Raw genomic sequence first — 12,166 nt, 5'->3', positions numbered from 1 at the left:
GTGGTAGCTTAAAATAATGAACAGTGAGAACATATTTTGTCCAGGGTAGGCTGAGATACAACTAAAAAGAAAATGTCAGTTTTATCACATTAAAATAGAGGCATGCAATCATCTTCTTAAAACTTTCTGCAAACTAACTTGCAGTAATACCATGCATTTTCAAATAGTTTAATTATATTCCAAATGACAAATATCATTTATAAGCTTAAGAATTGATTCAGGCATATTTGAGTCTAAGTCATTGATAGCCACTGAATTTTGGTTTTTATGTCTATGTTTGCATTTAATCTGATGGAAATTGATAAACTGTCTACTGCTACAGGTGTAAAGAATTCAATTTGGCAGATAATGTTAACTCTCTAGAATGAATTTGCAAAATAAAGTTGTAATGGAAGATGTATAACTTTTAGCTTGCTATTAAAAGTTCATTGTCATTTGTCAGTGTCCATGGTGATTCTCTATCCTTGATACTGCACAGTTAGGGACTATATTTGTATAGAAGCTTTATTTCTTAACTAATCAATCCTCCTCTTCCCTCTAATCACTATGTGTGGGTTGTAGGGAGTTTCCCTAGTCTCATAACAGTTTTTAAATTTTATTTCTTTTTTTAATCATTGTTTTCACTTCTAAGATATTTTAGATTCACATAAATATTCTAACTTATCTTTTCCTAAAAATTTTCTATCCATTCTGTCTGGAAGTACATCTCAAAGTAAAGAATTCCTGCTTTATTTATCCATATGAATATGTAACTGTATTCTCTTTTCATTTTCATGGAAAATTACTCACTTGAATGAACAAAATAATGAATATAATTGATAAAAATATCCTGTTCAGAACAACCTTCTTCTAGATGACAAAGAAACATAGTAATATGATATATTTTTGATAATGTAGTTGGAGAATAGTTGTCTTCTACCTAGAAAATGGTCTAAGTTGATTAAGTCTTGTCTCAGATTAGGGTTTTAGGTTAAAATTAAACCAGGACAATAGCAACTGCCCTACATTAATCAGAGTTTTGACCAACTTCTTTTAGATGGAATTACAAAATAAAAAGCAAAGCTTCTCTAGCCATCCAGATAACCATAAAGACTTACAAGCCTAAATGCATCTTATTCCAGAAAAAGTGAATATACATTAAGAGTATTTTAATTTATGTAGAATGACAACATAAAGGACATAAAGCACAATACAAACACACAGTATCAAGTAATATGTAACAAATGCAATAAATTTCAAGGGTAACAAAAACTGATGGGTCCTGGGACAGATTATAGTACGATTACAAAAAGAACTTGTAATAAACAAGTCATTTTCCTTTTTTGTAGTTATGAACTCACTGAATAGATTCAATAAGTAACTCATTTGGAAGTAAATTCTTCTGTAATTAATTCTCAAATTCCTGTTTACTATAATATAAAGCAATAAAGGACAGAAATTTGAACAACAACCTTTCACTTTCAGACAATTTAAGTTACCTTTCTAAAAATCTATTCTTTCAATATCATCATGATTTAGTAATACCAGGAGTTTTCCATTTTGGAAAAGAAAAGCATAACTGGTATTTTGAGGAAAAAAGTTGCTCAATTTCTTCTTGTGATTTATCCTTTTACAGAAAGCCTGAGAACCGTCCACAATTTTGACATAATTTTCTGTGAGGCAGGAAAAATAGAGGATACCATATCTGTGGCTGAATTAGACTGTTTTGAAAAATAAGAGTACCTTGGATTGTTTTTAAAAGACTTTTCCTGGAATTAGCAGCAGATATTTAGATGTCTATCTCAGTATGTTCTTTATTATCTTTCTGTTGAGCCTTTGCTCAAATTGAAAGAGCAAGAGAGAAGTAAATATTCTACCTAATGGTAATTGAAGTCTAGCTAAAACCTGAGTCAAAGCCTGAGCAAACCTGAAATAATTTGGTTTCTGATTTTATGCCAAGAGCCTTGTGTTGATGGAAAGGCCAAGGCTCTTCTGAACCATGTACACCTAGTAGTATCTTTTTCATCCATATTATCACCTCCCTAACTCTAGATGCCCATTTATTTAACACACAGCAAATGTAAACAACATACACACTTCATATAAGTACTAGATTGACTCACATGGTAAAAACATCCAGTGTGTCTCCAGCAGTTCTCGCCATCTCAAAGTAGGTTTGCAGAATGTTGACAGTCCCAGAAAGTGCTTCATGTCCACAGCCACAGAACAGGGCCACACCCGCATAGAGCAGGATGGTGGCAATCAGAGATGCATACGGAATCCCTCCTAGGCATTTAATACAGCACTCAAAACACCCTGTAGAGATCAACAGGAAATATGTGAAAAATTCATGCTTTGTTCATTTAAATTAAAAAAATCCAACTTTAGCATTTTGGGAAGTTATATTTGCATTGATAGATGCTATCAGGTCAACCATATAAATCAAGTCCTATGATGTCCTGGACAATATAAAGATCAACTCCCTTTTTATAATCCATGTTGCAGAAACAGAAAATGCTTATTACTTATGATGACTCCTTGATGCCCCAAGTCCACAGAAGCCCTTCTTTTCCAGCTCAAACTTCTTTTGATAATCTTTACCATTCCTGTATGTATATCATTCTACCTTGAGTTTATAGCTCTCAAATTTTATATGCTCACACTTTTTTTAAAAAAATAATTTTTGTAGCTGTAGATGGATACAATACCTTTATTTTATTTATTTATCTTTATATGGTCTTAGGATTGAACCCAGGGCCTCACATGTGCTAGGCAAGTGCTGTACCACTGAGCTATAACCCCAGCCCCTGCTCATTCTTTTATTTTAATGATAATTAATCTTTTGAACTCTGTGGCTATATTTTTCAATGAGTTGAAACCAGTTACTGCATTGTAAACTTAAGTTGTTGAATTTTGGCCAGCAAATTTTTAAAATGGAAGACAATAGATGGTATCCAAATTCGATGCATGTAGTAAGGGAAATGAATTTGAGTTCAGATCATTAATACATATTCTTAGTACAGTGACTCATCCTGAATAATCTGTTTCTATGGTTCATGACTTTAAAAAAATGAGAAAGATACTGGCAGAGCAGAAAAGAGAGAGTAGGCAGGATAGAATCCTGATCTCATCTCTGTGATTTTTAGTAAATTTGTTCTTTTGATCTTATCACCTATAAAATGGTGAAAATAAGAATTTTCTTCATATGGTTGAATTAATACATTAAATAGTGCCCAATGTAGGGGAATGACTCAATAGTTGTTATCTGCCATTATTAGACCTATTTGTAACTATTATTAAACTTATTATTATTGTGCTGTCATATGGTTGTCCAAAATTCTTTAATCACAGCAGTCCTTTTTACTTTTTGATGCTCATCACTTACATCTTTATTGAAAGACAGCATTCAGCATCTAACATGAGACAACAGAAAACCATGGTTGTTCATGTTCAAAATAAGTGTCAAAATTTTCTAGGTTACTGGATGTGTTCTAAGACATTAATTAAGTACATATGTTTTGCAGTAGGAAATATTGATGAGATACTATGTTCTAGTCACTGTTGATAAAGGAAAAGCTAGGTGAGGGTTTTGACAAGCTAGGCATGTCTCCACAAATGATCTGTTTTATATATACCCACTTCTAAACCTTTCCCTCCCATACACTTATCCTCATTTCATAGATTTCCTCTAACTTTTTCTCATTCTGAACATTTTTGATTAAATCTCATTTGGAACTTTAAAGGCTCCCATCTAACTAATGACTTTTCCTTGTTCAACAGAAATAAGTAAAAAATGAGATTTAAAAATGGATTAGGATGATTGTACTTAACTCAGTCACAGGAATATCTATGTGCACTTTATCTACAAGGCATATATATGGACTATCTCTTATTCAAAATGCTTGGAACTAGAAATGCTTTGGATTTGAGATTTTTTTATTTTGGAATATTTGCATATATCAAAATCTATATCAGGAAGATAGGACCGCATCTAAACATGAGTCATTTATGTTTCATATACACTTTATATATAGCCTAAAAGTAATTTTATACAATATTTTTAGTATGCCAGTGTTTTGACTGGGACATATTAGGTGTGGAATTTTCCAATTGTGTCATTATGTCTGGGCTCAAAAACTTTCAGATTTTGGAGCATTTTTGGATTTCAGATTCAGATGCTTACCCTATATTTATGTAGCAATACATGGGCATAAGATAAACTCATGTGTGAAAATAACTTTATACTCAGAGATTGAGCTAGTCTGGTACTCATTGAACTGGTCTTCTTGAGAACTATAACTCATCTCATATGCCTCGGAGGAAGTAAAAAAAATAGAATAATTTGAACATCTCCCCAATTCATAGCTGTTATTTGTGCAACCAGAATAATTTCCTGAGTATTCCTCCATGGACATATATGTGCACATTCAGACACATAACAATATGAGGAGGTGGAAAAGTTTAGAACAATTAGAAACTTCACAGAGTAGGAAGAAATTTCATTAGTAGGTGGCTGAAATCAGTGTGGCAAGATCACTGGACACAGTTTTGGGTGAAGATTAATAGCGGAAGAAAAATCTCTGGACTATTTGCTTTCTATTTTCTAAATTTCATATCTTACTATTTTAAAATAAAGGAAAAAGAGAAATAAAACTGGTACAAATCCAAAGAAGTGCTCCCTCTAATTTTGGCAAGTACAAGTAATAGTCCCACCATTTCAAATCCCATTCCTCTCTTTGCTATTCTCAAAACATTGCATAGAGTGTGGGAGATTTCTACTGCAGACAACCTGAGGTATTAAAGCCAGATGAGCATGTTCAACAAAACACTCAGAACAGAAGTTCCAACACAAAGAAAAACATCTAAACACCAAATGCATAAATAGGAATTACCTTTGCAGACCCCTAGTGCCTAAAGTTTACAACTGGGCCAGGATGAAATCAGAATGAAAATAGCTCAGAGGCAAATAAAATGGCTGTCCTACCAATGGTCACCCAAACTGCCCCTGAGGAATGATTACTAATTCAGAGTCAGTATGTACTTAGCTCACTTTTCTTTCCACCGTGCCTTAGATGACCTATATTAGCCTGTATGCTAGGCTCTAGATCTTCTAGGGGGATCATGAAGTCATCACAATGGAGCATTAATTATATAAGCAGTAGCTTTTCAAGTTTGAAAAGTGTGAGATAAATTGCAATAGTCAGGCAGACTCAAAGTGACAACCCTGAGTTAATTCTCATTTTCAAATGAGTTTAAGTTCCCCCAAATGAAATGGAACCCTTTCTTGTACTCCTGTTTAAGTGCTACCATTTAAATCCCTTGGAATGATGTTATCTTTATTGACAAATACGAATCCCTGTGAACAGCCATTACTGTAAGGTTAGGCTAAAATATTTCCATTTAAGAGCTGATCCTCCTCAACACTTGTATTCAGAAAAGAAACTCTAAGTGTCTCGTGGGGCACATACTGCACTCGTAATGGACTGCATCCTTATTACCCTCATTCCTCCTATGAGTATGAGTTGCCTATTGGATTTAAAAGAAGACTTTCAAAACTCCCATATGGTGAAGCAGCACATCATTTCAGAATTCTCCCAGCTGCCAGAATCCCACGTAGTTGCTGGCAGGGGAGCTTCTTTCCACCCACAGTGAGAAACAGCCTTGGCAGAGCAGCAAAGAAACCATGGCAACCATGCCCCTCGGCCAGGATACACTCCCGACAATCATCCTTCACAGCTGAGCATTCTGCTGCCCCCATCACGGGGTTTCTACTGAACCAAAGTGAAAAAACATTCTATTAAATGAATATTAATGAAGACATAGTAAGTAAGTGTGGTAACTGGAGAAAATAACTTTCTTGTGAAAATCTGTATCAAAACAATACAGATTGCTTTGCACAGGAAACATTTTCAATAGCAGATGTTATAAAAACAAGCCTTTTAATCTTCACATAAAGCGGAGATTCAAATATTGGCACAAAATTTGTATATTCTTTATATCCATTTGTATGCAAAGCAGCATCTCTTTTATTGTTTCTGGTCACAGTGCCCCAAATGAAATAGCATTATGCTTTCAGCTTTCAAATGAAAGCAAATATTAGAAGAATTCTGAGCCATTTTTTTTCAACATACTGTGAAACATTAGCATTAGCCCAATATTTAGTGAGTTTAGAGATTGACTTGTACATATATATAAAACTTTCAAAAACTAGAAGCTCTAGAGATACAATATCTTTGGCAATAATGATTATCTTTTTATGAGATATGTGATTAATTTGCCTCTATCTAAATAGTATGAAGTAAACACAGCCTTTGCCATTACCCTTGCTTACTTATCAAACCACAGGAAATTAAAACATGAAAAAGAACTTAACCCAACCAGAAAAAAAAATAAAAAAGGAAGATAGACAACAGAGAAGAGAGACCAACACAACTATGGATTCTAGAAAAGAAATTCCAGAGTGAGATTGAAAAGAGACTAACAATGTATTCATTGGTAAATGTTTCTTGTCCATTTTCTAGAAAATTAATTCATTCTCCAATGTAAAAAGGTCACCTCAGGCATTATCAAGTATCCAGAGAGAAAAGAGGTATTCATCTGTTTGTGGGCCATCTATTCTGTCCCAATCATCTATTCATCTTTTGCTGTGCCTACATCAGCTCCCATTACATCATATCATACTATACCCACACACCATATAATAACTGTCTTGCTTTATGGTAAAGAAAATCCTCCAACTTGTTCATTTCCTCCATTTATTGTCACTAAGCATATAAATTTTAGAAAAAGTCATCTTGTTACACAAATGAATTCATCGATTTTGATTGGTATTCTTATGTCAATTTTTTTATCTGTAAGCTTAAAGTTTTTTATTTGATTATATGAATTATTTTGAGTTTGTGGATTATTTACTATTTATGTTGATAACCATAACAATGTGAAAAATTTTGAGCTTTATTTCTGTCTTTTCAAAACCTGTGCCTTCATACTTATATTCAGTCTAGTCTGTTAGATAAAAATACAGTGAGAAGTGATGAGAAAAGGCATTAGTTTGTGTTCCTGGTATTAAAGAAAATGCTTGCCCTGTTTTACTCTTAACTTGTTGTTTGTTTATTGTTTGAAGGGGGTCTCTGGTTTTGAATTTTATAACATACTTTTGCATCGTTTGGTAAAATGATTTTATGATTTTCCCCCTGCCATAGCAACAATTTTTTTTTCTAAGTTAGATTTGTGTTTCTAAAACACAGGAGTTATACTATATTTATCAATTGCTGAATTTGTCATGCTAACATTTTGTTCAATAATTTTACATTTATAAATATATTCAACATGTAATTATTGAGTCCTCACAGGTTCTTGAAGCACTATGGTAATCGCTGGAGCTATAGAAACAAAATCAACAAAAATCCTATAAAGGTAGGAGGCAGATGAAAGCACAAGGCTAAAGTAATATATATGAGGCTGTGAAAAGTGACAAGAATTCATTTCTCCCCCTTGTTTTTTTTCCCTTTCCCCTCACTTCCTCTTCTATGTAATTTTGTATAACTATGAGGGTCTCCTTCCATTTCCATGCAATTTCCCTTCTCTCTCCCTTTCCCTCCCACCTCTACTCCCTGTTTAATGTTAATCTTCTTCTCATGCTCTTCCTCCCTGCTCTGTCCTTAGTTGTTCTCCTTATATCAAAGAAGACATTTGGCATTTGTTTTTTATGGATTGGCTAGCTTCACTTAGCATAATCTGCTCTAGTGCCATTCATTTCCCTGCAAATTCCATGATTTTGTCATTTGGGGAGGGGAGGGGAGGAGAGGGGAGGGGGGATAGTAGAGGATAGGAAAGGCAGCAGAATACAACAGACACTAGTATGGCAATATGTAAAACAGTGGATGTGTAACCGATGTGATTCTGCAATCTGTATACGGGGTAAAAATGGGAGTTCATAACCCACTTGAATCAAATGTATGATTCAAGAACTATGTAATGTTTTGAACAACCAATAATAAAAATTAAAAAAAAAATAAGAAAAGTGACAAGAAGAAAACCTAAACCGAGAAGGGGGATATGGAAGAGTGAGATAGTGGTATCAGGTTTTGATAAAAAGGTCAGGGAAGGAATAACTGAGATGACATTTGTAAAAAGATCTGAAGGTGATAAAAGAGCCTTCCAAGAATTAGGAAAGAACAGTAAAATAGTCGAAATTTACATTTTAATGGAAGGCTAAAAACAAAGAAAACCTATGGCAAGGTAGAACAAATGATAAAGAAGGAAATTGAAGAGAAGAGGTAAACAAATTACATCATCAGAAGATAGAAACATCCACAGCTAAACATAATAAAAATAGTGAAAGTGAAGATTAGTGAATCATCAAATAATTAACATAAAAACAGATTCCTAGAATTGAACACCACAGTCTCCAGTTGGTAGAACTCACCACTTTTCCCTCCAGTGAGTCCACACCTGGAGTCCTGGTGTCTTATACCTACTACTGCCCTGCAGCCAAGCCAGCACCTCAGAAGCCCAGCACCTGAGGCTGGCTACATGGCCTCTGGAGCTCTCCAAGTTAAGAAAGGAAGATGCTAACAAATGGCGTCAAAGACAAGTGTATTAAAGTCATCTTTGGACAAGGGACTTTAGAAGTTATCAGCTAAGATTAAAGCCAATTTTTCCAGAGAATTATTTCTGAAATTTGTAATGATTCGATGTTAGCCTTAGGTTCTTTAAGTGTCTATGGAAATTCCAATGGTATAGAGCCAACCTGACATTCTCTTATTCTCTTATGCAGAGAAACATGTCCCTTGGGTAAAAATAAAAGAGCAATTAGAATACCTGACCATGTTTCATTTATTTTATATGGTCATTCCTTTTTCCTATGCTGTCCTGACAGTTTGGCTAATGGATTGTTATGTCAATGTTCAGGGAATGTTTGCTGAGCACCAATTAGTTCTACAGAGTATATACAGAAGTGATAAAAAAATAGGACTCTGAAACTACTTGAGACTACATACTATTGAGAGATAAAATTAGAAATATCAAGTACCTTTTCAGAAACTTTTCCATAAACATCCTACAAAAACATTTAATATTATTGTTGTAAACTGAGTATCCAATTAGAATAGCCAGGATAAATGTATCCCCTGTGTCTCTCAACAAATCAAAATTAGTGACAATGGGCTTTATTATCCAAATAGGTGATCTAAAAGCCCCTTTTATAAAGTATAACATACAGAAATATGAATAACAATAGTTCAAAATTGTACATATGAACAACGCTTTACACTGCAAAGAGTTTAGCAAACACACTTTGTAATATCTTACTTTTTAAATTTTTTTATTTGTTTTAGTTATGCATGACAGTAGACTGCATTTATGTGCTTTGATATATCTTCCATAGATGAGGTCTAATTTCTCATTTTTCTGATTGTACATGTTATAGAATCACATTGGTTATGCAGTCATATATATATTCACAAAGTAATAATGTCTGTTTCATTCTACTAGTCTTTCTATCCCCATATCTCCTCCCCTCCCCTCGCTTCACTTCCCCTTTACCTAATTTAAGGTAACTCTGTTCTTCCCTAGTGCCCTCCATTATTGTGAATTAGCATCCACATATTAGAGAAAACATTCGGCCTTTGGTTTTTTGGGCTTGGCTTATTTCGCTTAGCATGGTATTCTCCAACTCCATCCTTATACCAGAAAATGCCATAATTTCATTCCTTTTTAAAACTAGCTAGTATGCCATTGAATATATATTCCACATTTTATATAAAGAACTCAAAAAACTTAACACAAAAAAATAATAACCCAAATAATAAATAGGCTAAGGAACTGAGCAGACAGTTCACAGAAGAAGAAATATAATCAATCAACAAATATACAAAAAAATGTTCAACATCTTTAGAAATTAGAGAAATGCAAATCAAAACTACACTAAGATTTCATCTCACTCCAGTCAGAATGGCAATCATCAATAATACAGGCAATAATAAATGTTAGTGAGGCTGTGAGAAAAAAGGTATACTCATACATTGCTGGTAGGACTGCAAATTGATGCAACTCCTCTGCAAAGCAGTGTGGAGATTCTTCAGAACACTCAGAATGGAACCACCATTTGACCCATTTTTCCCACTCCTCTGTTTATACCCAAATGACTTAAAATAAACATACTATAATGACTGCCACTTCAATGTTTATAGCAGCTCAATTCACAACATCTAACTCTTTAATAAGATTATAACCTATTTTTTAAATAATCTGAGAATATAGTACAAATAATGATCAAATAATATTTGATTTTTATTAACATTTTATTAAAAAATTTTATAGACTAAGCAAAGTACATAATCAATATAAACGTTTGAAGAATTCAACACAATGTGCCATTACCAAGACAACAAACTTGAATGAGAGATTTTTATCTTAAAATATTTTTGTCATTGCTAAAATGCAATGCTTAAGCCAACCAGTTTCTAATTTTAAAAGGAATATCTTTCAAATGAGAAATGATTTGCAGAGTATGAAAGCATTTTTATATGCTCCTAATTTTTTGGCTGCCTATTAAAATCACCAGGAATCATGTCAAAAATAGAGATTTGCAATGTACTCTATGAAGAATCCTATCTCTTTTTATCAAGTGCTTCACTTAATTCTGACATACAGATGAAACAGCATATGGAAACCATACAATAGCATATAAAATTGTATTAAATGCCCAAGATGTTTTGAAACTAGTTTATGAACTGGGATATAGACATAATACAGGGATAAAAAGGCATTACTCTAAGAAATTTGAACAAGTTGTTAAATGGAATATATAGCTTACAGCTAATGATACCACTATGAATTTTCTGAAAACTTAAACTGTTTCAGGAACAGTGCCAAGACTCTTAATGCATTGACTGTTGTGATCTCCACAGTTCATCTGAGCAAGTTATAATTATGTACAGACAATTTCTCAAATGATTATGTAGAGTGGATAATGAAAAGTAGGTGGAAGTCTATTTACTGTGAATTTTTCAGGAAAGTGATGGGTGTTTATTTTTTTTCTTTTAAGTATGCTTTCATCACAGAAATGTTTATTAATATTTAAGATACAGATATATTTGAGAATTATACCACTAATTACAGAGCCTTCTGTACCGGTCAACATGACTTAGCAAGAATGGTCTGATTAATTAAAACTTGTTTCCCCAAGGCAGAAAATTTAATTGCTTCAATAATGACTAGAACCATACTCTCTTACTGTGATAAATAAGCCCCAAGGGTAAAGGAGCAATCAGGTGGAGACACATTTCTGGTATACAAAAGCAATTCTTGGAAGGGAAAAACATTGAATACCATAACTGGTCTGAATTCCAAATGCTCATAAGGCTTTGGAGACCACACCTTGCTTGTCCAGATGGTGTTGGGAGCTCCAGTTAAAATCCTGATCCCCCACCTCCCCTGTCATGAGTACTCCATGGGGTAAAATGGGGTAAACCCCTAGACATCTTATGGTTTTCTCCCTGTGTTTAGACTTCAGTTCAAAATATTCCTCATTTATTTCATTCATTTCTTTGTTCACATGTTTGTAAGTTAATATGTTTGTTGAGTTGCCCACAGCTACCTAACAAACTATCCTAAAATTTTATTAGCTCAAAATAAAAAATGTATTACCATTTTTCACATTTGGGTGGGGGGCGGTGTACTGAGTTCAACAGAGCAGTTTTTGCTTAGGATGATTCATGCAGTTTCAATCAGAATATGAATGGCCTGGGATCACCTGAATGTTGGAGATGAAGCTGGATGCCCAAGGCAGGTATTCACTGCTTGCATGATCCTCAGCTAGCCCCTCTGAAACATCTGAGTATACCTCACTTCATGCGGCCTTTCCAAGTGGCCAGTTTGAGCTCTCTCAGTAAGGTGAGACATAAGAGATGGATTCCATCAGAGCAGGAGCCCCAAGAAAGAGAGAGAGCAAAAATTGTCAATCTTCTTAAAGTCCAAGCCCAGGAGTGGTAGGGCATAATTCTATGACATTCTATTATCTAATTAAACACAGGGAGTCCAGATTGGGGGTGGGGAGCTTAAGGAGTTGACTACAACTCTGGATGGGAGGGAGGGCAGAATCCCCAGATATCTTTAAAGCATGACCAGTCTATTCAGTTTAAATGTGAACTCTGGACTTAAGAATTGTTTTCTTTATCTCCAT

The 12,166-nt window shown here is 34.1% G+C and overlaps 1 protein-coding gene across 2 annotated transcripts in view; it reads right to left on the bottom strand.

Annotated features, from left to right (window-relative positions):
* Positions 1-12,166, bottom strand: part of Gpm6a (glycoprotein M6A) — a 326,724-nt gene that overhangs the window by 44,236 nt on the left and 270,322 nt on the right. For both annotated transcript variants that reach the window (XM_027926991.2, XM_027926992.2), the window contains one exon: positions 2,103-2,295. In XM_027926991.2, coding sequence (XP_027782792.1) covers positions 2,103-2,295 — 193 coding nt within the window. The remainder of the gene's footprint in view (positions 1-2,102; positions 2,296-12,166) is intronic.

Source organism: Marmota flaviventris, chromosome 3 (genome assembly GCF_047511675.1).
Source record: "Marmota flaviventris isolate mMarFla1 chromosome 3, mMarFla1.hap1, whole genome shotgun sequence".
NCBI lineage: Eukaryota > Metazoa > Chordata > Mammalia > Rodentia > Sciuridae > Marmota > Marmota flaviventris.
Note: the sequence above shows the minus strand (reverse complement) of the source record. Positions and strands in the feature narration are given on the sequence as shown.